The sequence below is a fragment of the Pseudopipra pipra genome, chromosome 3 (assembly GCF_036250125.1).
Source record: "Pseudopipra pipra isolate bDixPip1 chromosome 3, bDixPip1.hap1, whole genome shotgun sequence".
Classification (NCBI taxonomy): Eukaryota; Metazoa; Chordata; class Aves; order Passeriformes; family Pipridae; genus Pseudopipra; species Pseudopipra pipra.
In genome coordinates, this window is record NC_087551.1 from 22,689,268 (window position 1) to 22,715,878 (window position 26,611).

The window sequence follows — 26,611 nt, forward strand, 5'->3', positions numbered from 1 at the left end:
CATCACTGATGGAGATACAGAATTTTGGAAGGTATAACATCTGCACCCAATCATTCAAGATACTCAGTGCCTCATCTTCAAAAAAGATGAAGGATAAGTGTTCTAAGTAGCAGTGTCTCAAATACAACTGATGAAGTTTAGGAATATACAATATTAAACACCAAAGGTAAAAAGACAGCACAACACTTGTGTTTTCAGTTTTCTCTTGCTCGCAGTATTTATTAACTCTACTCATTATGATATTAGTGATAAATAAGAATAATATTTTCTTTTACAAAAAGTTGTAAGGATATATTTTATAGAAATAAACAATCTGAGAATTTCACAGAAACATCAGAATTTAAACACTCATAACTCCAACTGTTTTGTCCAGCAGCTCTTCTACCAGTTCAAAAACATCCAAGGTTAGTATTTAATAAAAAATAAAAACAATTATTCACTACATCAAAACTCTTGCCTCCTTTAGATTCTAAGTAACATTTTTGATTGACTGTAGTTGCCACTCAAATGTAAAATAAAAGTAGCTGCAATCATAATTTTTCCCTCTGAATCACCTGGCAAAAGGAAGTAATCTTGACCAGGATGGAAAAAGCTTTGTCAAGCTCTTATGCCTGTAAGAGCTATCTGCATGACCTCTGAAATCCATGGAACCTCTTTTGTGAATCAGGGTTAATAGTATGAATTAAGGCTTGTAGGATTAGATTCTAGATAAATTAAAAAAAAAACAAACACCTTTTCAAGGTTCACAAGCCTGGGATTCAGTCCTGCAGTTCTTTACTTCAGCAAAACCTCTATCAACACTCTTCAACAGTTAGTTTCCTCTTTCCAGTGGGTTCAATTCACCAAGTCACTAAATGATAGTACAAGCTGCTCTTTAGCCATCAAAGAAAAATTGTAGTCCCCAAAGGATAGTAGGTGAGGTGATAACTCGTAAAATACAAGCTAGGCCACATAGATGTTTTGCAAGAAACATTTCTTTGTCACACCTACAAGGCTCTTCAATTTCAGTCACTGAGATGAGTCATAGAAAAAACCCACACAAGTGTTGTGAGAAAACTGACAAAGCTTAGTTGGAACTAAAGGGGTTTTTTGTGTGTGTGTGTGTATGTGTTAGGTTAAAATGCAACATAATGCATCAGTACATTCTGCCAGAAACCATCCTCCTGGAAACTTCAAAAATACTCAGTCTTCTTTCCCTATCAGCAACAAGGAAAAGTAGTGTCCATCCAGCACAGCTGTCTGTACCATGTGCATCACTGGAAGTCATAGTGTTCTAGCACAAACGTCGTGAGTGCAGATACTGTATACTAGCAGAGAGCTAAAACTTCTGAAGCTGTTGTCTGTAGCTCCTAGGAATAGCAAGTATGACAGGTGCAAAAACCTATATTTGAGGCAGAAGGCTCTTCAATTTGATTGAGACCAGATCTTCCAAGGGGAAGAATCGCTGTCAAGCCAAAATGATTCTTTCCACTTAAGAAAGCAACCTGCCCTTCCTAAAGGCTCTTGACTAATGGAATCCTACACATTATGTCAGATCCTCCATGGATTCTGGTAGTTGTTAAAAACACTATAAATATTTCCATGTTTGCCATATCACTTAACCTTGTAATGTGCCTTCTTTGATCTGTTGAATAAAAAGATTTCTTTCATCTTCAGGTGTCCTTCCATTTTGTGCACGAACTATACAAGTAGGCCTGTGAAGATTTAGCATGTATATCAAATGCTGCTTCTCATTCTTCAGCTCTTCAATCTGGGCTTTTAATTCCGCATTGATAGTTTCCAGCTTTTCTGATTCCTAGTCACAAAGGACAGACACAACTATTACACTGAGTAGTTCAAATAGTTAGTTGCAATATTTAGCTAATAGTTGTGGTCTTTTATTGGTGGCAAAACATAAGGCTAGCAGAGAAAGAAATCTCATGTTCTTAGTGTGCTGTAATGATGAAACTATACATTCTCCAGACAGTAACGGTCTAAAATTGACAGTTACCTTCTTTGGCCTTTAGAAAAGTGTAATGGAAGTTGGAAAGCCAAATTCAGACTTCTGTTCACTTACAGGGACAGACACCCAAAGCATTATCGCTATCTTCTGCAAAATTATTCTGAGCTTTTTGGGTCAAAAATTGACCCAAAATTATCTACGCTGCTTCTTAATTCCCTTGAACATCATGTCACATATCTGCAAAGCCATGGTAAGCTAAGCAAGTAAGAACATAGCTTTTTTCCCTAGCCCTAGATATAGGAATATAGAAGCCTCTATACCCAGGTACAGATCGACGTTGCTGTAATAAAGTTGTATATCACTGCACAGGAGGTGAAGACAAAACTGGGGTCCTAGGACAGAGAACTCAGGAGTCAGCTACCATATCACTCATTTCGTAAGTAAGTCCGAAATTATTTGGTGTTGTTTGCAGGCTCTCCATAGTGAATGTTCTATGAAATGAGATTTTACTTCTTTTTGTGTTTAGTGTACACATTCAAATTAATATTATTCCCATAGACAAGATCAGTCACTGAAACAGTAAACTCTTTTCACTCCTACCATGTTTTCACTTTTTTTTCCAGTTTTAACCAGGTTTTTTTTAATATATAGCATGTTCATTTTTTATAACTAACGTTTTGAAGGCTTTAAAGAGTTTTGGGTGACATCTTTCTGTATTTCTTACTGTGACAGAACTCCCTGCTACCTGTTTGGATCCTGGCAGGATGACAGATCAAGAAAAATTCTAGCCAGTCACTTACTTTTTGCAAACATTCTGTTTTTTCCTTCTTTTTGTTTCGGCACTTTGCCGCAGCAATTTTGTTCCTTTCCCTTCTTCTCTTCTTTCTTTCATCCTCTTCAGGAGAAAACTGTCCAGCAAAAATGGATACACACAATCCATCAGATGTTGTAAATATGAAACCTCTATTTCTACAGCTTCTGCAATTTTAAAATCAACATGGATAGTGTTGTCAGTGTTTACATTAAGAGTTACATAGCAGTGTGATTGTGACCTTGCTTGCCATACAGTATAAGGGTAGTAACCTCATTAGAATTCAGTCAAAACCTGACTGGAGTTTGGATGTATGTAATCCATGTGATGGCTCATTTTAAACCAAAAGTACTCAAAAAACTCACTGAATGTCTCCCCAGACTGACTCCCACACCTCCAGGAGAGGAAAAGGAGGAAGGAGCATGGGGAGCAGAGTGGAGGATGTGTCATGAATGAGGCAGGGAGAGCGAGTGAAACTAAAGGCAGCACCGAGAAGGAGATATTAACACACTTCTTCAAGCTTTGTTTTGTTTCCTGGGAAGGCTCAGACCAAATTATAGCTGTTTCCCTAACTTAAGCTATTTATCCACTTTTAAAGAGAAATCTTTTTCAGTGAGAGTATTATCTTAAAGTAAAAACCCTGTGTGGACATAGCACAGCTAGTCCCACTTAGTCTAGTCCCTGTAGGTCCTGCTGGACTGTCTTTAGTGAAATAGAACTTCAGCAGTGACTTATTCCAAGTTCAGCCACAAGTAGGCAGGGAAACCAGATTAGCACTTGTTCTAATCATTGTAAAACATTGTCCTTAGATGATAATAAAAAATAAAATATCCAGCTATGTGAAATACCAAAGGTTTTCCCCAAAGCATTTAACAGAAAGCCAAGCAGCATGCTTGAAAGAATCAAGTATGGCAGAGAGGGTTGTCTATAGTTACTGGTCTTGTGGTGAAACTTCACTAGAGAATTAATCATTCACACTGGAATTCTATTTAAAGAGCCATACCTCTGTTTTCATCATTGCTGTTTCAACTGGCCTTTCAGAAACCGTCACCGTGTCCAATGAAGAAGACATCCTGTGGAACTGACGCTTATTCTGAATGGCAAACCTCAGTTCCTCTTTCACCAGTGGGGTTAAATTTGTGAAATCATCAAACCCCAGTGACCCTGCAGGGGACAAAGTGGGAACAATTGCGGAGGCGCTGACTTCTAATGCAGATACCTGGCCTGAGTGTTGGACCATCATTTTGCTGAAAGATAAAAAGAGATAATAATAATAGTCTTTCAACAACTTTAGAAAGGCAAATATCTCTTAGAGGTAAATTTCATACTGTGAATAATACTGTAGTTCTTACATTGCTTCAGTCCCCCTTCCCCATGAACCCCAATCTCTCACTAGAGACAAGCAGTTAAGTATTTGGTCACTAGTGAAAACTTCAAGTTAACTCAAAGTTAGTATTTAAAAGTAAGAACAACATCAGCATGAGACACAATTTCTAGGTCTTTCTGAAACTTAATATTCAAAAAAACTGTGTAAGTATGTATACTGTTAGGTTTTAAATTGGTAATGTGTGGCAAATGATAATCAAGTAAATAGGAAGAGAAAGAAAATAAGAACAAAAATCAGAAAGCAAAAAAGTAGTATTATTATTTAAGGCACAGATAGAAAGTAAGAGTATCTTCATCCTCAGAGCTATACCACCACAAATTCCAGCTTCAACTGGACAGAGCATACCTTTATCTTGGCTACATTTAGGTAAAGCTCAACGAGTTCTACTAGGAGCTGAAGTTTGCTAATCACGACAGGATCTGTCACAAAATTATCACACTCAGTCTTACATACAGTTGTAGATATGGCTCTAAACTCCTGAAAAATGGTTAATGATAAGAGCTGGCACAGAAGTAAGAGTCTATACATGCTCTGGAGCCCCAAAGCACAGACTGAGTTGGAGGGATTGACTCATGAAAAATGTGAAGCCATTTGTTTCATTCCTTTGCTCTTGTAAAATTCGAAACTGTCCTCATGTGCCCTCTATGGGAGTCTTGAAATTCTTAAATATTTATGGCCGAATCTTTTGCTGATGTAAAACAGTGTGATTGAAGAGACTTCGGGGGAATTATGCAAATGTAAACCCATGGAGAAACCTCAACTCTAGTAGGTTTCCTAAGAAACAAACTTACCCAACAGTGCTCTCTACTTTCCTCTTTTTAGTCACTCTTATTTTTTAGCCAGTTTTGGAGGGAGAGAGGTCCCCTACGTGCTTTGTGAAAATTGGTGACCCCACTGAGGGGGAAAGAGACAAAACTCAGCAGTCAGTCATTCAAACACGGTGGGGTAGCTGATGCACACATCTCTGCATGTCACAATCCATCTCTCACCCAGCAGAGGTGAGATAAGAGATCTGGAAGAAAACTGAGCACCTTTCATGGGTGGTTCAATGGACAAAAGCTGCAAATCCATAGGAAAACAGTTTTTAATAGTTTCCTTGTTCATAAAGCAACTTGTGTTAAATTGGATTTTACTATGTTGGTTTTCCAGCTTTCTTTGGTGTGTAGGTTTTGGTTGGGGTTTGGTTTTTTTGTTTTTAATAGCTGTATGGATAATTACAGTATGTGTTATCTACTCCAGTCTAGAACTATAATAATTATAGCAAAGTCAATTATAATTAACTTAGTTCAGGTAAGCAAATAGTTGCCTTGGGGTAGCACTGTGGGTAAGCTAAATTTCCACATGGTCAACCCAGAATTGCACAGTTCCCTGTACGTTACTTCAGCAACACAGCAAGAAATGTTTGGGGTCATGTGAAGAAGATAGATTTTGCCCAGAGATATCTAAAAATACACTGTAAATCCACACTGGTGCAAATGAGAATAGAATCTGGTTCATCGCTAAGTGAGGTAAATATAAAAATCTGAGGACAGTGAATTGCCAGTTGGTAGAAAATGCCATGTCCAGCTGCAATCTTCCTCATTTCTTCCTCACCCAGTCACCACAAAAGAGCTGAACATTTCCCAGAGTCTGGGGGTAAAATCCTGACTCCACTGCAATCAAGAGGACTTTTTCTGTTGACCTCAATGGAGCCAGGATTTCACCCATAGTTATTAAAGATGGGGAAATTATTTGGAAAAATTTGTTATTCAGAAAGACCTGGGGAAATTTATGTAATTCTCTTCAGAAAGCCCCTGCTCATGAGTCACATTTAAAGTAGTGATACAATTTAATCCTATAATCTCAGAAGGCTAGCAGTTGCGCTTTTCCAACAAGTCAGAAATGGCCCTATAATTTCCAGATGAAGTCCTCCCAGTATTATTTACCATTTACCAACATTCAACCATTCAGCTAATTTAAACAGGCTAATTCTGGATGACACTGAACCCCTCACTGCTAGGAAAAATTTCAGCTATTTTCACTGAATCTGTCTCCTTGAATGCTGATGATGGCTTCATTCAACGAAGTTAATTATGTATAATTTAATCCAACCAGGAGTCTTAAATTAACAGTAAAACTGTTTCTCCAGCCTACAAAATAATTAGTTGAGTGAATAATTTTTGAGCTCTGGTGGTTTATTCAATTATTTTACAGTTTAGGTGAACTTTTAATTAAGGTCAGCAGCAGCACCAGAGGAAACCAAGAATGTTTGTGCCTGAGAAATTGTGTTAATTGTGGATTTCTACTAGTTAGTGCTAAGTGTACCATGAGCACCAACAAAACCCTGCTATAATGGCTTCAGGCCCTCTCATCCATCAGTTACTAGTGTGATAAAGAGGGGTGGTAGGGTGCCCAGAGAAGGAGAAAATGTCCTTGACTGTAGAAACTTGCTGCTCTGCTGCCCAAACAGCTCACTGACCTCCCAAACATCCTGAAAGGTACCTCTAATTGCTCAGACTTTAGGGAAGGGAAGGGCTACCAGGGGGCTGAGGCTTGTGAAAGGATTTCTGCTGTGAGCTGAGTCCCATTTTGCAGAGCTGTTTGCTATTGGTTTGCTTTCCTGGGGCTCTTCCTTAGGGCAGGACTTGGTAGGGTAGGCTTCCAGTCTACCACTGGGATTGTTAGGAGCCCCCACGACACAAGTAACAGAAGTAGTCAGCCTTCTGTCAAAACTCTTCAGTAAACTGCATAGATTCCCTTTCCATAACAGCAAGATAGATGTTTTCCAGATTCTGAGGAACCAATCTGCTTTTAGGAATGTTTTAGAAGAAGAAAAATTAGATTTGACTATTGTAAAGAATGCAACAAGTTGTCCTTCCTTTCCTCAATTTTAGTACAAATTGTACCTCTGTCTATAAGCCAGCAGGAGCACTATCTAATTTTCTCTGGATTTGTAAGGGCTGGGGAACCAGTAGGAATAACAATATCAAGCCTTAAAATGTGATTATATCGTGGCCTTTCTGATACAATCTGTGTTTACTTTGTTAGACCATGCACATGGACCTGTGCTCCAGGCTGCTTTCAGTACTCCTGAAGTTACTGACATTGAAGGTGCTGAACATTACTGTGCAGTGCAGACCTGCACTGTAAGAGTACAACTTGTTCCCAGGGTGAGTTAATGCTTCATTACTTTATCCTCAGTTTTGGAATTCTTGAAAGAGAACAGTTTTTCTATGCATGGTACCCTCCCAATTCAGGTAGATTCAAGCAACTTTATTAATTCATTCTCCCTTTGCTACTTGTTTGTTCTTCTGCTGATGATTCTTTCCATCTACAGTGAGCTTTTGCATCTCATCTGCCAATATTTTTAAATTGAGACATACTTCCTAGTTGTGCATTTCTACTATTTAAGGGTATTCTTGTTTAATAATAATAATAAAAGTGACTACTTTCAGTCTTTTTTTGCTTAACTGCAGATGGTTGGCTGTGCCTCTTGGTTTTATTTCTTCATATGAATTCCTTTTCCTCTGGTGCTGATGCAATAAACCCTGATAACCACTGAGGTTAATCTTAAACAGCATTAAGAGCAATTACAGTTCACAACCTCTGTGCACGCTAGTTGACCTTAAGCTTTCTGACATCCCACATCACTCTCGAACCATTTTCTGCTGCCTTCCAGCTTCTCAAATGCTGTTATTAGCAGGAAAATTGATTTCCAAGAGGAAACTCCTTCTCTGAAACAAGTTTGCTGTTGTGTCACGCCTGATTTGGTTAGGCAACAGTTTAGCAACTGATCTACTTCATGTCAAGACCGGGACAGAAAGGAAAGTGAATGTGCCCGGCTCGCAGACGGAGTTCCCCCTCGATTTATGTGAATATCATAGATAAACCTACGCGCGGCAGTGCGGGGTTTCCCATCGCCTTGGCCGTCCCGGGGCAGCTCCCCAGCCCCGGTGCCCGCGGTCCCCGCGGTGCCGCCGACGGTTGCCGCCCCCGCCGCGCTCCGGCATCCCGGCGATCCCCGTCCCGATCCCGGTCCCGGGGCCCGCGCCGTCCCTCCGCCGAGGCCGCCACCGCGCGGTGCCGAGCGGCGCTGCCGGCCCGGGATGAGTCGGGGCTCGGCGGGCTCCTCCCGGTGCTCACATCTGGCGGCAGCCCGGGCAGGGGGTTCCCCCAGATGTGGGCGCCAGGAGCGAGCCGCCACCGACGGGCGGGCGACGGGCTCCGGGGGAGGTTCGGCGGGGCCAAGGGCTTTCCCAGGGATCGCGGCGGGCGGCGGCACCGCCGCGCCCGACTTCGCCGGGGGCGGCGAAACTTTTCCCGGCGGCGGCCCGCGGACCCCCCGGCGGGCATCTCTCCGCGGCGGCACAAGCTCCCACGGAGCTCAGCCCCTCGTCCCGCCGGCACGGGGAGTCTCGGCGGCTCCCTTCGCGCTTCTACCTACCTTCCTCCCGCTGCTGCCGCTCTCCCGGCCGGAGGGAAGAGGCTCCGCACTCGCCTCGCCGCGCTGCCGTCCCGGCGGCTGTCCCCGCTTCTCCGCCGCCTCCTCCGGGAGAGCCGCTCGCTCCGCTCCCCGCTCCTCTGCCGCTCGCCTCGGTTGCATCACCCCCCTTATATAGCCGAGCGGGCAGCGCTGGTATTTACTCTGGCGGCGAGTCCCTGGCTGATGTCATGCTATTAATAGCCTCCCCGAAAGAGAGGGAGGAGGGAAGCGGAGCCCGTGGCGGTGATGCAAGGCTTCCCCGCCGGCACGACTCGGCACGGCACGGAGCGGGACCGCCGCGCTGAGCCGTGCCGGGCGGCATCGCGGCTCTCCCAGGGAGATCATCGGCACCCGAACAGACCCTGTTCTCCTTCCCTCCTCCATGCCCACCCCCCTCTTTTGTTTTCTTTTTCTATTTATTTTTCTTTTTTTTCTTTCTTTCTTTTTTTTAATTAAGGCTCCGGGAGTTTCTTTCTCGGGGCCGTTTTGCCTCTGAGAATAAATCAAAGTCTTTGTCACGACAAAAAAAAAAAAATAAATAAAGGAAAAGAAAAAAGAAGGGGCGACTGTGTAGTTTTCGAAAGGAGTGAAAACTGTGATCGTTTTCTACAGGAAAAAACTGCTTAACACCCCCTCCGTTCTTACAATCCTCCCTTCCCCCGCGCTCCGTGCTACTTGACATGACAGCTAGAAGTTCATTTCATATGAAGAAGAAGGCTTTTTACCATGAGGAGGAAAGACCCGTTTAATGAAATTATAGAAAGCTAAAAATAATATGCTTTGGGGGTTTTGTTTGTTTTGTTGAGGGTTTTTTTTTAAAATTTTTCTTAAAACACAGCAGCACACGATTTCCTTATGATTTCATGAAAAAACAAGGAGTTGCTATAGAAGAGAAAGTAACATGGTTGTGACTGTGGTGAAGGGGGTTTTGGTTAGTTCTTCTTTTTTTTTTTTTTCCCTGGTTTGTTAAAAGACAGAAATTGCCTTTTAGCAGCCCCCAAAGTGCTAGAAAATGTGTCAAAAAAAAAACAACTATCCAGGAGAGACAGAAAACTTGCAAAGACAGATGCACAGTGTTATCCAGTACAATAATATTCCATATATAATACATATAAACTTGTTATTAAGACAGTCTTCAAGTCTCTGTACTTGGCATGGAAAAATCAGGGTATTCTATGCTTGAGGATATTCTAAATAAATCAATATAAAATGTATACCTTCATATATAAAATGTATATCCCAATTAAGAGCTTCAATCTGTTAATTAATTTTATAATGTTCAATGTACCAGTTTTAATAATAGGTAATATGATTCAAGTGGTATATTCTGGGACATTTTGACTACTTTGAGCATTTTGTCAAGGATATAGAGTTCTAATACTAGTTTGAAAGTCTCTCTGTATCTCCTCTCTATGTCCATTTGATTGCCTGGATGTATATATACATGTATATATTGGCCACACAGACAGGAGTAGTAAACTTAGCTTTTTAAATGCCCCAGTGCCAGCATGCTCAACTTTGCAAATTTAACACTCCTATTTTATATTTAATTGCCTGCTTTTGAAAGAAAAATAATCTGGTGGAGAGGGGAAGGAGTCTGGAGTAGTGACGTTGGCTTCCCTCCTGTGGAAGGTGCAGTCGCACCCTGTTCTCCTCAAACAATGAAATGCACTTGGTGAGGGTAGGAGTGAACTCCTCTGACCCACCTGGCAGCTCTCCATTTACAGCTCGTTTGAGCTGAAAGCTTTTCTTTTTCACTCACCTACAGATAAATCATTCTCAGCTATTTCAAAACATATTTATTGTCTTATCTTTATTAATCTAGGTAAATCAACATCTAGTATAACACTAAGAAAAAGTTTGCTCTTCAGAAGGGTCTAGAGCAAGCTTTATATTTCAGCTTGGTGCAGCCTGGGAAGTTCTTTTTACTTCAGAGGCATAACTTTATAATTCATGCTGTGCTCAAGAACAGCTGGCATCATTTTTCTCAAGCCTCGAAGAAAAAAAAATGTCCTCTCAAGCAGAGGCCAAATGTGGAAAATTTCTTCCCAAAAGATAGTTGGTTGGAAAATTTTGAGCATGAAGTTATTGTGGAAACGTGTTAGCAACATCGGTTTTAGTGGCCATGAACAGGTGCCTGCTGTAATTATGACAGAGATTTAGCAACTGTCTGTCCTTATTTAGCTAGCTGTGTCAGAACTGGGTATTTATTTAGAGTATTTCAAGATAAGCAGAGCAATGTTGCAGAATAATGAAGAAGGGAAAAAACCCAATTCCCTCCTTCAGTGTGGGTGGAAGTACCTTGGAAATCCAAGTGTTGTTATCCTGTTGTTGAGGGTCACTGAGGTCTACTTGTTTGCTATACAATGCTGCTTCAGCACTGCTGGTGCCATTATTGCCCATGAGCTGCAGCCAGTACTAAAAACTGACAGCAAACCAGTTGTGTTCATTCTTGAACTTCTCTTGAAGTAAGCCAGCTCCTCCCTGCAAAGCAAACATAGAAACTGTTCCCGTGCGCATTTGAGATTAGGCCACTGAAACATGTCCTGGCTTGAAATTCTTCAGTGAAAAAAGAAAACGAAACCACAGTGAAAAATAAACCCAGTTCCACTGTGTCATACAGGTTTTATTCTGCTCCCTTTTAAAACCAAAGCTAAATTGATCTCAGTAAAGACACAAGATCACACTCGAGTTAAAATAAAAATTAATTAATAATTAAGACTATCAGGAAGTTAAAGTAAAACCTAGTACAGCCACCAGATGCTCTGATGTTCTTGCCAATTTAGTTTTCCATCTCATAAAATATCTTTCACTTGCCTCCCTCTAAACATTTATCAGTCCTTTTCCAATTAATTTCTCTCTTTCGTCATAAACTGCAGGGAACAGCTCCCTTGAAACAGCACTCTTTTAACAGAGGTGACATTCATATGCATAAGTTCTGTTTTCCCTTAAGCCAGGTACAGCATCTCATCACCCAGACTGATGTGTATTGTGTTCTTCTCCCTCTTCAGAGAAATTAGGCTGAATACCATCTCATGGTGTGGTCCTTGCAGCCCTCCAGGAGTCTCCAGTGTAGAGGGAACAATTCTTTCCTTTGCCTTTTTCTGGCCAAATCCTGCCTCCACATCCCTTGACACTACTTCATACACAGTAGATATTTGATTAAAACTAAAACATGGCTATCTCCTTGCTAAACAGAGCCATGGACATTGTTATACAGAGGAACAGACTCCCATCCTCACAGCAGTAGCTTTCTCCCGTCTTAACATTTATGCCACTGCAGGATGTCAGTCAGAATAGCACAATTAAAACTCTCATGTCCCATCCAGATCCTATACTGGTTTATGGTCATGCAGTTCCATTAAACCTGTTTGGTCTAGTGAAAATATTATGAGACACAAATAAATGAAATTTCTAGTGATAACCTGAGTAAAACCTGTCTCTATGTGTGTTTTGTGGTTTTAATTGTGTTAAGTTTTGAAATTACTGTAACCCTGACAGGTCAAATTTTTCCCTGCACAGCGCATGTAAGAGAAAGGGGTTGCCTGAATTCAGAGTTATCGTGTGGTAAAATTAGCCCAGAATCAGGTTTTCTGGTTCTGCCTAAAAAACTATTCTCTATTTTTATGATAGGACTTATCCTTCATCAATTTTGCTATGTTGTGTGGTACATTCAGGTCTGAATCTATGTGGTAAGACTCCCCTGTTTCCCAAAACATAAACTAATTTTGAGATAATTTTCCCATCTGACTGGACTAACACCAGAGTTGAAACCTGGGACTAGTTTTTCCAAGGTGTAGGTTGCTGCTTCTTAACTATGGGAGCAATCTGCAGTAGAAGTAGCATCAGCCATCTCCACCCATTCAAGGGCTTTCCAGCTGTTGTCTAGGGACCCCTTGGGCGTTTGTGGGCTACTTCCAAATGTTTCCCCAAAAAGTGAATTAAAAAACACCAAACCTACAGTAGTGAGGATAAAATTCACTCTAGAAGGGTTGGATCTCTATGAGATTAGAAGGTCCAAAACCAGAAGGAAGTTAAAAAAAACACAGGTTAGAGGATAGACTCTCACAGAGACTGTATGGCAAACCCTGCTACTGTCCTACATTTAATACCACTCAAGCAGACAATTATACGTCTTGTGGAGGAAAATAAGTGCTCTATTTTAACTTCTTTTATTCTTTAACATTGAAGATGAAATTAATTTATTTCTTGCTTTTCTCTCCTCAGCTTACTTTTCTTTTCTTAGTGCCCTTTCCCATCACAATCCCTCTAAATCCATTAATTTATTCTCTCCATTTAAAATCCCATTCTGTCCTGTCTTTTGCTTTGTTTCAGTAATAGCCACCTTTCCCGTTTCCTTAAAACAGCAGCTTCTCCTTTTATTTTGCCACTTCCCTGTTTCTTCTCTTCTCACTTCTCTCTTTTCCCTCCCCGTATCCCTGGATTTCATCATCCCCCTTTCTGTTCCTTTTTTTCCAGCAATTTTTCTCCCATTGGTCCTTCTGCTCCTGACCAGAAGCTTCCTAAGCTTAAATGAGTCATTTTAATTTTCTCTTTTGCTTCCTGTCATTTTACTTTTTGCTTCTCCCTTATTAAGATGGAGGCGCTGATAACAAAATTACCTCTGGACGCAACAAGATGTACATTTCAGGACCAGATTCCAGTGCCCAAAATTACCATGAATTTTAGCAGAGCTTTACTAAATTAGTGAACCACAAGGTTGTCAGTCATTATTATACACAGGGCTTTGGGAGCGCGGGGTGGAGGGGCAAGTTACACAAACATCCCTTCTCTCTAGCTTAGAGACAGCCCTGACACTGGCCCAGTCAAGTGTATCTTTAGTTCCCTTTTGCTGAAGCCTTTGAAGGTTTTTTTATCAGATGGACTTTGCACACCAGCATAGCAGTTGGCCAAGCACAATAACCTGCAATTAAAATTTCTGATCTCTTTGGATACATCCAGATAATAAACAAAAAGGAAAAGAGATCCCACACACAGAAGAATCACATCTTAAACTAGACTGCATAAATAAACCCACTGGTTCCACTGAACAAGCAAAATGATAGGCCAGATATATTAATTTCCCTCAGGCAAGTGTAAGTTATACCTCCTTTATGGTGTCTTTACTGTCCTATCCATTTAACGGCAAGAAAAACTCCATCTTCACAGATCCTCCCCTTCATCTCCCTCTCCCCATTCTTTCTACCTTGTGAAAACATACCAGATTTTGTTTGAGATCAGTTACAGGTTCATTCTGAACTTCATCAATGTTTTTACATGTAAAAAAATGATCACCGATGAAAGCACTAAGACCTGATCCAACTGTTATTTACGTCAATGGAAAGATTCCCATTGACTTCAACGAGAGATAAATTTAGCCCTCGGGGTCTATGAAAAATCAGCATTTAGTCACACTGGTTCTCATTGTACAAAACTCTCCTCTTGAAATAACTTGAAAGAAATGTTAGAAATTATTTGCTGAAGGTGTCTGCTTCCCTTGGGTGGACTAATGTAATTATGTTTTGTATTCTTATAGTCTTCCAGGTGAACACCGAGGATGAGAGGAAGTGAGTGAGAGAATATATCTATTTTTACTGTGCTAAGTTACACAAATTTTGGATACATTATGGAATTAACCGTGCCTCTATACACAAATACATACACACACACACACACACACACACACCCCCTACAAAAACTAGTTGTTCCTACTGATTGCCCTTGGAACTGTGCATATATAACGCATATTCTGAAATTTAACAACATTAAGGATACTTTAAACAGCTCTCCTCATCTTTCTGGTAAATATGTAAATTACAACTTGCCATAATAATTACAAACTGCATTTCTCATAATTAAGCATTGATTTCTACATAAATACTATTTCAGATAAAAACAACGTATGACATAGATTTGCAATCTATGGAAAATTTAAAACTAAGGCTGCCACTGCAGCTTTTGTTGTGTTTATTATTTGTCCTCTCACCTCCTTCACATGTGCCTTGCCATGAAAGGAGCACATGAATGATCATAACTTTCAGCTTCTTATCTTTCTTGGTTTATTTTTTTTGGCTTTAACTGTACAGTAACTTGCCCAGATAATGAGAACAGAGTGTAAATAAAGGAAACCAATAGAGTTGTGCGTGGTTTTAAAATTGCAGTCATAAAAGCACTCCCTGAGTCCAAATCCTTATTGCTCTGTGGGCATGTGAGGCTGCTGATGAGGACACCTCAGCAATGAGAGCAGGTACAGGGTGTCACTACACCCAGCTGGTGTTCCAAAGTGATATCAGTCCAGTGGAGAACAATACCCATGGTGGGGTAGGGTCCATCTTCTGGGCAGTGACTCTTCAAAGCAAAATGGTTACAGAGAGAGAAAAGCAGACCGCAGGATGCCCCTTGTCCAGGGCATGTCCTCACCACAGGGCTGTAAAGTCAGGCACCATCTGGTTTACTGTCTAATCGGCTCGTCACTTCAGGATAGGACAGCTTGAGTGGGAGACATCTAGAGTAAGATTCCTCAAACAGCACAGATGATCAGTTTGTGATTAGATCATTTCTCCTCAGAAAGAGAAGGCATGAGTTTCACCCCATCCAGCCAGAGAGGAGAACCCTTCCCTCCAGACTAAGTGTTCTCGCTGATGGAGTTTTATTAAAAGACTCAGGTCAACCCCTAGTCCAAGTTTAGAAGGGAAGTTTGGGGCCATGAATGTCCCAATCACAGCAACGTTCAACTCCACATTGCAGGTTAGATGGTAGGTGGGAGAGATAGGGAATTTATTTTCGCCATGCCCAGCCTCCTGGGCTGGGCTTTAGTTCTTCTAAAGTGGAAATAATTATTAATGAGACAGATGAGGATAGCACTGTTCATTGAAATGGGAGTTGGGAAATGAGAGGGTTCCTTATTCACCATCTTTGTGATTTTGGATAATCTGATGATCTTCCTTTTGTTCTGTTTCCCAGTCAGCTGAAATGGATAATAGTATTCTACCTTCTAAGGTGAAGTAGCTGAGATTTCCAAATGGAAATAATGGATAAGCCGGCTGTATTTTACTTATAAGTCTAATTTTAATTAGCACTCTAATGGGCCTTTTGTTACTGGAAGCTCTCTTGATGGATTATTATCTATTCTTACTATTCAACATGTGTGTTGCAGTAGTATTTAGCAGCCCCAGTAAAGATTCTGGATGTGTTTTTATTATATGCAAGAGTTTTATATTGAGCTCTAAAAACAATGACAATATTTCAACTGTCAAAAAGAAGCACAGATTCAGCACAGCAATTAAATACATGGCTAAACAGTCCCTGTAGAAAAGCCTTGCCTAACTTAAGACTTGCTATTAAAGAAGATTCCACACAACCTCTATAACTTATACCTGTGGAATTATATTTCTTTATTTGGGATGAGAACACCTAGCAAGGTATAATATTGTCATCTTTTGTCAGGGACCTTATTTTGGCAGTTTTCTTAAATGTATGGGCTGATCAATTAATTCAGCACAGACTTTTGAAGAAGAGTAATTACTGTCATTTTTCTAAAAAAAACCCCAAAGCTTTAGAATTTTGGTAGATTCTGAATTATTTCCCACAAGGGGAAAGTGTAATTCAACACTATTTAAATTTATCTAGGTTTTATTTCCCATAAATCAAAGCTGATCAAAGTAAAATACACTGTGCCATTGCATTTTGAAGAGACAGTTGTGTGTCATGTTCTGGAGAGGAAGGTAGTTTCCTTGATGGTGCAGAAGTTTTCTTCCCCTTGCATAAGTCAAAATATTCCATATTGTATCAGAAAAAAATGTGAAGTGTTTAATTAAATCTACTTCCAAATGACACCCATACTGTGGTGCAGGGAAGTATCAGGCAGCCACCAGCACAGCCTGGCACTCCATTTTGAATTTACAGCTGTGCCCAGCACTTCAGAGGGAGTTTTGCTCAAGTTGGGATTGCAGGATCAGTCCTACGACTTGTTTGGAAACCATAAATTAGACTCAGTGTTATGTTTCCTGGCTTTAGGGAGCCTGTATCTGTTAGTACCATTTATATGCTGCTCCACTTTAACCAGTCAGATAAATCATCAGCTTCGTGGCTGAAGCAGAAAGTACAGATATGACAGAGTACTCAAAACAAGCCATGAATTCCCCACACATATAAATTGGCATAACTGCTTTAATTTCATCACCCGAAGATTTGACCTGGAATGGTTTAGCTTGATATTTTTTGCTGATGATTTATTTTGTCATCAAAATATACTGTGAAGCAGAGAGAACATGTAACCTAGCAGGCAACATTTAAATTCACCAGGTCTTTTTTTACAGGTGATTTGTGCTTTGTGGATGTTTAGGCTCCAAAATCTTCTTTAAAATTTCCATACTGATCTGTGCCATCTCTTGATGTCAGGCTGTAAATCAGCCATGTTTTAGGATGTGAGTGCTTACACACTCTTTTCTTTACAGAGCAAGGGGGTTAAACATGTACTCAAGTTGTGTGATGTTTGGTTTACAATTATTACAGGTCAGTATAATTTTTATTTAATACAACATTATAGTACAATATAGTAACATAACATAGTATAATATAAAATTCATTTTTCCATCTCTGAACCCTTAAAATATCCATGCATTTGTAGGTTTCATCACCAACTTGAATATATATTTTAGCACTACCCTTTTCCTTTATTTTGAAATGCCCGTTGCACATATTTTTACAAGGGGCTTTGTAAAAGCAGCATTCCTGTCCACAGCCCCGCTCCTCGGAAGGTCCCAGCACACTGATGCAGCTTCTCCCCCTTCATATGTGTTCCTACCACAGGGTATCACTAGGACAGAGCCATGGGTCTCCCAGAGCTCAACAGAAGGGTTACTGGGTGAAATTTAGCGGCCACAGAAGATGAGATGAAATGAGCTAATGGTCACCAACTATTATCATCATGGTGACTGTTAGAACCATGATTGCCTATCAGCATAGTCATCACCTATTTTCCAAATCCCCTCTTTGGCCAATACAAGAATCTTTGCCCTCAACTCATAATTCCAGTTCATTTCGTCCACAATTCTCCTTTCCCTGTGTGAGCTCTCCAACTCCAGTTCAGCTGCACTTCATTCGCACTAATGAAAAGAGTTGAGCTTTGAGTCCAAGTTCTCTAAGACCTTTGTTCTAACATCCATTTACACATTTGTGATAAGACATCTAAATATCTTGCAAGGTGGGAGGGGTAAGTGTTCTCTCTTGGCTATCCTTCCTTCTACTATGGCATGGATTATTTTTGACTTTATGTATACACCTTTTTCTCACTGTGGTCTGTGAGGCCACGTTTCCATCGATGTAAGCATTAAACTAGTGTCAGGGTTAGAGCAAACCCTAATTATATTACAGTTTAATAGGGAAACAGATCATGTCAAGTGGGAGGTCAGCAACATATTTTTGGATCATATCGCAAAGTTCATCCAGTACTCATCCCTTCCCTATACTGGAATATTTATAGTTTGTTTGTTTTACACTGGAAATATCCCTTCTGTGAGCTTCTCTTGAGAGTGGTTCAGGAGAAAGATGGTATGCAAAATCTCAACCATTAGCCACAGGACACTTGGATCCTCCTCCTTTTCAAATTCTCCTGTGATGGATTAGAATGGGAGCTTCAGAGTGGACAAGCTGTAGCAAGCTAAAGCAAGCACATCCCAAGCTCCTTTAGACAAAACCCTTTCCCAGGGCTATAAAACACCCTGGTATCCAGATCCTGTATGTGCTGTAGTGAGCAACCTTCCTGTTCCTATGCACCTTAATGTTTCATTTCTGCATGGGTGCTCAAATACATCTGCTACCCAGCTAGGGGTTTCCTCAGGACTATGTCCAGTGGGTTCCTGATACTAAGTCTTTCCCTAGGTCCTCCAAAGTATGTATTTCTGACTGTGCCTATCCTATGCAGTGGGAGTGTGTGTCTGCAGGGTAGTTGTGCCTTTCTCTCAAAGACTAGGTGTCTTTTTGGGCACCTGTCTTAAAGAACTGAGAACTGGGCTCCATTTCTGCTCTTAAAAAATGCTTGTGTAAAATCTTCAACAGCCTTAAGTGCGAGAATCAGAAAGAAGAGCCTCCTCCCAAGCTCTCTCTACTTTCTACATGGCCACAGCAAGCAGCATGGAGGATGCTTGTCTCCCCATTCATAGCCTGATAGCTCATGCAGTCCCCCAGGTCAACAGAAATATGAGATTAAACTTCCTTAGACAGTCGGTGGAACTGTACCTGTCTTTCACATATCCCTGATGAATGCTTAAAGAAAGCAGCACTATCTTATCCTTCCACCAGCATTTGCAAGAAAGGAGTGATGCCTTTCCAAACTAAAAAGAAGAGACCAAAGCACAGGCAAGGAGGCACCTTTTGTCTCTCTAGAGGACAGAGGTGCCTCCTTACAAAGTGAGGGGCAAGAGGTCCCCCATCTCCTGCTGGGAAGGCCATACTGCTCCCTGCATACCTTGGTGGCTGATTTGGGACCACTTAACGGGGCTGAGAATCAAGTCATGTAAGACAGGGGATGTAGAAGTCCCTAGTATCACAGGCAGTGCTGTGACTGAATTTTGGGTGGCCGAGGTTTTATGGGAACTCCATTAGCTCCTGAGCCTTTTTGGTAAGTTTCATTATACAGATAAAACCAGTAATTATTAACAAGGTGTGAGTAACCACTTTATTTTCTCCTGTGATGATCCAAGTGCACCATGACCAGGGACAACTCTCTTTTAGAAAGCAGTGGGGAAATGTTTAGACAGGCAAAAGTCTCACCATCTCCATAGCCATCTAATTTGTACTTGTAATGTGATAGAATTATCGTGTGAACATTTTTATAACTGATCTAGCAAAGCTCACTACACCTTGTAAACAAAAAGCATATTTCCATCCCAAAGTAAAATACTGTTTAGTTTTGAATTTTTCTGAAAACATCGAACTTGTGTTGACAGAAAGAATGAAATGTACACATTAAAAAAAAGTTCGTCTCTTCTTTGAAACGTCACCTTATTCTAAAATAACCATATTCATCTCAGCTGGTACTCAAAGTTTTAGAGTAAGAATTTCTCTTTCCTACTAGAAAATGCAGTCACTCAGGCAGGTAATCACAGCATTGGAGTGTTTCATTTTGTTAAGATGGGTATAAATTTATTTTATAAGCTGCTTTGCCTATCAAATGACAGGAGGTCCCTTATCATAAACACCACTGAAATTTTATTATGTGAATGAGTGGTTACTAGTTTGTTTGGTTTTTTTCTTTACTCTAAACAAATTAAAGAATTTGGAAATCCTGACCTGAAAGCATTTCACACTTTCACAAGTGCTTAATTTTAATTGTGCACGTAATCCAAATGAGTCCAGTACTACTCATACACTTAAATCTAAGCACATGCATAAGTGTTAGAAGGACTGGGCTTCAATATAGCACAAAAACTAATGTCTAGTTTTTCAGCATTAAAGTTAATGCCATGTTAGATTCATTTTTCTAAGAGAAGTCATTCTATGAAAGAAATTATAAAAATAAATTTGTATCTAACATATATTTTAACTGAGACATATACTGATATATTTAATATTTCTAAGTATATCTATTACAACATATAATATTTCTAAAAAGTACTGAGTCATGTAAGGGACCTGACACACAACCTCATAGAAGAAACCCTTAGAGAGAGGGCTACTGAGGGAGGAAAAATTTGGAAAACTCTGATTTCTGGCAGTCTGTCCCCTAGTGCAGGAGCTTCCCTTCGCTTAGCAGAATAAAGTCTCTGCTTCAGAATTTGTTGACTTCAGGGAATTTCTGCGGAAGAAATCTCTCCATCGAGGCATTTAACCTCCCTGCACTGCACCACGGGGAAAACCCAGGAGCCCTCCCTGACCAGTTCTGCTCTTGCTGGCCCACAGACGGGAAAGGCCAGGTCACCCTGTGCTGAAGCTGCGTGTTCTGCCTTCACCCTAACTCAGACCTCTTCAGAAGCACGTGCTGGGGAAACAATGCCATCCCAAACAGCATCTGTGGGTTTCCCTGGGTATTTCCTAACAGAGCTCGTGTTCCTGGCAGGTCTGCTCACCGTAACTGTGGTAGTGGTTTGACACTAACATCCATGCTCCCAAATCCCTTGGCAGCTATAGAGGAGGTTCCCTGTGGTCTCCTGTCTGTTCTGCAGTGGGATACAGCAGCAGCCCATGCTGCTCCACCCAGACTATGGGAGGACAAGGCCACTGGGGCCTCATCCAGGTAAGCAATGGGATGAAGTTCTTTTCATCGCTGTTGGCATGGGTATGTATTTCCAATTCTGTTTTCTGCTGCTACTTCAGAGTAACATATTATCAGTTATCACCATGATAGCTATCTTTATTCCAGGAACATTGGGCCTCGTTACAAGGTATATATATATACCCTGAAAACTCAAACAAATGAATATCAGCTAATTTTTCTCTAATTCAGAAAATAAGCTAAATCTTGATAATCTGTTTACTTTTACATGCTTTCTAAAACCATAATGATTTTCTATGCTAAATAATTTTCTGTGAAGATTTTGGTTTGGGAGCTCAGCTTTAACAACAAGCTAACAACAACAAAACCCAGCCAACCTGTAAGGGCAAGCAGTACTTGCAAGATTTTATCAGTTACTTCCAGAAAATGCCCCTTGGTGCCTATTTCACTCTGCTGTTTTAAGTTAATTTGCAAAGCTTTGACAAGGAACAAAGGTTAAATACTTGGAATTTGCACAGGTTGTATGTCATTGCAGAACGCTAAATAAATGTTACAAATAAATGGTAGTACCTCCAAGAAGAAAAAAGGTAGGGCATGGGTGCAGCTGCCCTGAAGATCATTATAAGAAGAAAATTCCTCTGGAGCCAACTGGGAAAGCCGAAGATAGAAATGCAGAGTATTACAGAGGTACTGCTTTTAAGACTGTGTTATTAGGGGACTCCAGGTAGGTATGGAGCTGAGTAGAACTGTTTTACAAACATCTCCTGTTATGTGTTACTCTAAGGAATAATACCTGAAGTACAGGAACCTGCTCTGGTAATACTGGAGTACATTTTAGCAACGTGAGCTGAGGGTTGAGCTTTGGTAGTTTAGGGATATTGGTAATTAAAAGCAGTGAAAATAGATGTAAATCCAGTGGCACAACATGCTACGGAGGTGGGTATTTGTAGTTATAAAACTACAGTCCTGGATGAGCTTATAGCAAATCAGATTAAATTTAAGACTGCTAAATATTGCTATGGGAATTTCTTTCTGTTGATGGGACTCAGATTGTTCTGTTTATGGGTGGTTTGGGTTCTGCTGGCTGATTTTATCAACATATGTTAAATACATTTATGCTGGTCATTTTAGTAGCAGTTGGTATGCAAAGCCATCTCCATCAAAAAGGTACATTTCACCCCTTAGCAAGAAAGAAGTGGACAAACTGAAGGAAATGGATCTAGAGCTTGCCCACTGTCATGCAGCAGGAAAACCATTGCAGAATCTCCAAGCCCTGACTCTCCTGGCAAATGGGGAGTGCTGCCAATGCAAGGTACTGTGGCAAACCTTTCCTCCTCCAGCCTTCCTCAGCCATAAACAACTTTTTTACCAGTTCTGGTCCTCATCCAGCTCTGAGAGTCAGTGACGATAATCTGAGCATGCCAAGTCTGGCCTCAGCAGATTTTCTTGTGAAATAAAGAACACTGTGATATGCAGTTTTCTTCTGAATTCTTTGAATATGTGTCCTGGAATACATGGCTTCTGCTAACAGTTCTGCTATCAGCACTGTTTTCTGCATTTGACTCCCCTTCCCACTTGTATAACTGCGGTATTTTATAGGGAAGTTGTTAACTGGTTATTTTCCATTCTAGTACTCTAACAAATTATAGTAGGTTTGAGTTCTAGTACTCTAACAAATTATAGTAGGTTTGAGTTGATATTTCAAAATTAGATTTCGACCTTCACAGCTAATCCTACGAGAAACTAAGCATTCTTGTAGGAGGTATGAAACCAGTGATGTTCTGGGTGCTCAGCACATTACTGAATAAGGCCTCATTGGAAGGATATCCAGCCAAAGTTGAGAAACTTATAAATACAAAGTGCCCCGGTTTCATTCAAAAAGCTACTTGTACACAAATAAACAAAGTCAGGAAAAAAAATAACTTGTTTCTCAAACTATTTTTAAAAATTCTGAGAAGCTAGTAATTTCAAAAAAATTCAGGGAACACTTGAAATAAGTCACGACCACTAAGATTTTGTTTTATTTTTTTTTTCTTTTTAATATGGCTTATACATATTGTGGTTACTTTTTCTGCAATTTATTCAGAACATGTTCATTATAATGCTTCTCTGTACTTTTATCATTAGCCTGCATAGATATTTCAACTACAGAGAAAAGATATCTCATTGTGGTAATAGCGCTCAATTTTGCCTTCTCCTTAATGGTTTTCTTCTTTTGTGTTATTCCCATACATACGTGATTCAAAGCACTTGTGAGATGACCTCACTTTTTTTTGTTGTTGTTTCATTTTGATCTTGTTTTCCTGGCTGAGAGGATATGTGTCACTTGTGTTTTGAAATGAACTCTGGTAAATACAGCCGCTTCTTGAAAAGATCACTGCTCCTATTTGAGCATGACTTTGCCATAAATATGCAAGTGGGAAGAAAACTATGAAGACTTGTCGTGTGAGCAACCCACGGGCTCAGTCTTTTCTCCTCATTACTGCACAGTCCTGCTTCTGGATCCTTCCTCGCAGAGCACATGACCTACCTCCCAGCCGTACGGGACACCGAGTGCCAAAGAAGGGTAATTGTATTATAAGACTTTTTAATTCCCCAACTTACTTCAGCTGTTATCAGCAGCTGGTTACTTCAGCTAGCTGATATGCCTCGGTGTCTTGTAAACATTCGGTCTAGTACTGTGCATTACTCATAGTTGGAAAATCACTTTGACTCCTGTAGCATAATTATGTTAATGTCAAATGAGTCACAGGGAAACAGAAAACTTGTATCAGAGCTGCACCTTAGTGCCAGTTTCTGAATGCTCCTGTTGGCATGATAGAAGTAGGTTAGGGGATTTAGGGGAAAAAACAACTTTCATTTAATGAGTGATTTGAAATTATGATAATAATGATTCATAAGGAAGCTGCGCGACAATCAAGTTCAGATTCACTGAAACATAAAATTGGTAAGAGAATAGCCTGCCTAATTATTTATAAGAGCAAGAATGAAAAGTACTGAATTTTTAAAGAATTACTTTTCCAGGAAAACTTCACAGATATGTTTCGCACATAAACAGCTTTTCACATTCATTATCTAGTTGCAAGGGCAGTCTAATTGACATCTCAATTAGATGACATTTCAGAGTTAAGCCCCTCTGATGTTTCATTAATTTTACCTTTCTTGGTTTAGTTAATGCAAGTGATCATTCAGGAAAAAAAGCGCGATATTTTTCATCTCACTTTTGGATCATAATACAAAAAGCTGGAAGCTCTTCAACAAGCTAAAAGTTCCTGTAACATAACTTGTCCTAACTGAAAGCAGACGAAGGGACAGCAAGAGCAGAATTCATTCCAGAGTTAAAAGACACAGGGACATACATGTGTGGTACACTGACCATCTCAGGGCTAAGCTGAAGCACTTTTTCCCAGAAACATAGAGGCAAGTTACTCTGGTATTTGCCTACCAGGATTTTACATGCTCAAACATATATCAATATTCCCACGTGCCAGCCTGATGAATAGGATATACCATCTCAACGTAAACAGAGACTTTTTTTTTTTTTTTGAGATGGCTGAAACATCATTCTCTGGACACAAGAGTTTTAGTATTCTGGCAGATTCTACTGTGCTACTTAAGAAAAAGGCTCAAACCTAAGCAAAAGGCAAAAGCTGAAATGAAAATTATAACCAGATAATTTAAGTCAGGAAAAAAAAATCACTCAGGGCAATGTAATAAAAATCTCTGTGGATAAGTAACTGCCTTTACCTTAATGTTCTATTTGAGAAGAAGACAAGACTTACATTTCCCTGGGAGCTCCATCTCTCTGAGCATTTCCCTTTCATCTGTTGTCTTCTCATCTCATGCCTTTTCTGACTTCTCTCCACTTACCCTAGAAACTGTTAATAAATTAAATCTCACATGTCCCATAAGAAACCAACTGTTGTTACTAAATTGAGTGGAAATATAAGGTCATGCCATAGGTGACTAAGTACACTCCAGATTTCCCTACGAGCCATGATCTAAATATGATGCCACAGCATCATCTCGACCTTATACTGAGTGAGGGGCTTTATTTCAGAGCACATCCCCGACCCAGAGATAACCTACTATGGCCAACATCTGCAGTTTGAAACTCTCAGCTCTTGGCTGAGTTAAAATTGTAGTTTTTTATGTCAAACATTTTCATGCCTGATGTATCGGTGGAAAATCTTTACTGTAGTACTTCCTGTTCCCGTGTTTCACATAGAAATATATAGCAAATACATCAAGGACTTATTAATTCGTGAATTAGCATCGTTTTATTAACGATGTGCGTTTGCGGTCAGCCCTACAGAGGCGGACAGACTCTGTCCATGCGATGCTGCTGCCCTGGGGCAGGACCTGGCATTTCCCTTCCCCCGTGTCCGTGACACTCCCGAGTTCCCAGGCCCCGGGGAACAGCTCTGGGGAACCGGAGCCACAGAACCGTGAGCGGCGATGAAGAAAAGAGCTCAGCACAGCACCCGGGCGGCAGCATCAGCCGAGGCCGATCGGGGCTGAACCGCCCGGGAGAGTCTGGGCGGGAAGACCTCAGACTTGGGGTCAGACCTGCACCCTGGGAAACTGGGAGCTCTCACCGAGGGGTCATTGTCCCCGCCAGCCCTTCATTCAGGACGGCGCTGCGGGGCTGTGCGGGGTCTGTGCGGGGTCTGTGCGGGGTCTGTGCGGGGTCCGTGCGGGGCAGGTCTCAGCCCCGCGCCCCCCCCGGGCCGCCCCAGCTGCGCCCGTCCGTCAGTGCCGCCCCCCGGGCGGGGCCGCCCCGCGCTGCCCCTTTAAGGCAGCGCAGCCCCGCGCGCATTCCAGCGGCCGCGTCACCGTTCCGGGAAGCGGGTGGCGTCATCCCGCCGCCCCGTCATCCCGCGGCGAAAGGGGCGGGCGCTCGGAGACAAAGAAAGAATTAAAAATAGAAGGTGAGGGCGCGGGGAGCGCTGTGACCGGCGGGCGGGGCCGCGGCCCCGTCGGCCGTGACGTCACGGGGGGCGCGCGCCTGCGCGGCCCCGCGGGGCCATTTACGGGCGCTCCCGGGGGGCAGGTGACGTCATGCGGGTGCCGCGTCACGTCACGTGCGCGGGGCTCGGTCCCCGCATCCCCCTTCAGGGAGCGCGGGAATGGGGAACCTGGTCCCGGTCTAGTCCTGACCGCCCTCCGGAGCGGGGAGCCGCGGCTGCGGCGCTGGTTCCTGCCCACAGCCCTGCCTCTGAGTCATGGAAGGGGCAGCAGCTCCGGGTGGATTTATGGCTCACGAAACAGAGAGGAGGGTTCTTTGTGCGACACCTGGATTCCCCTATATTTGGCGTCAGCAGTGGAGCCGGCGGCGATGCTTAGTCCCCCTTTGTGGGGTGCTGTGTGAGAGGATAACTCTGTGTCACACTGAGAGCAAGAGCAAACAGTGTGCTCTCCCAGTAGAGAAAAGCAATGTGTTACCCGGGGGGATAGTTTCTACGCCCACTGGAATGTGACATTCCCCACAATTATTACATAAGTGTCATGTCAAGGATGCCATTGATATTACGATCCTCCTCTTAACTACAGCATGACAGCAGTAGCTTATATCTAGAATCTTAAAAGGATGCTGTTTCATTTCTATTCCAGTTGCCAAGGCCGTCTCTGTCAAGAACAGCCTGAGGATGTTCTGTAGCCTTTGTGGTCATGTACTCTCTCTGTGAAGGACTGACCTTGTCTCTTGTGGCTTTTTTCTAAGAATCAGATAATCTGAAAGGGTATTGGACCACATATGCAGACAGTATTTGGTAGATGAGCCTTACACACTTGTT

General features: G+C 41.5%; 1 protein-coding gene and 1 long non-coding RNA gene across 3 annotated transcripts; both read right to left on the bottom strand.

Annotated features, from left to right (window-relative positions):
• Positions 1-723: 723 nt before the first annotated feature.
• ATF3 (activating transcription factor 3) lies at positions 724-8,729 on the bottom strand. Of its 2 annotated transcripts, none has more exons than XM_064648280.1 (4): positions 8,564-8,729; positions 3,757-3,917; positions 2,743-2,850; positions 724-1,795 (listed from the first exon to the last, which is right to left on the bottom strand). In XM_064648280.1, exons 2-4 carry the CDS (start codon positions 3,823-3,825, stop codon positions 1,598-1,600), a joined length of 375 nt encoding a protein of 124 aa, XP_064504350.1. In that variant the 5' UTR covers positions 3,826-3,917; positions 8,564-8,729; the 3' UTR covers positions 724-1,597. The 2 variants fall into 2 exon arrangements, with proteins under 2 accessions (XP_064504350.1, XP_064504349.1); XM_064648279.1 differs by having other exon boundaries at positions 3,757-4,000; positions 8,564-8,716.
• Positions 8,730-9,000: 271 nt separating this feature from the next.
• On the bottom strand, positions 9,001-25,789 carry LOC135411088 (uncharacterized). The gene is made up of 3 exons (XR_010428981.1): positions 25,415-25,789; positions 24,599-24,694; positions 9,001-11,086 (listed from the first exon to the last, which is right to left on the bottom strand). It is a non-coding gene; the product is annotated as an uncharacterized LOC135411088 (long non-coding RNA).
• Between the last annotated feature and the right edge of the window lie 822 nt (positions 25,790-26,611).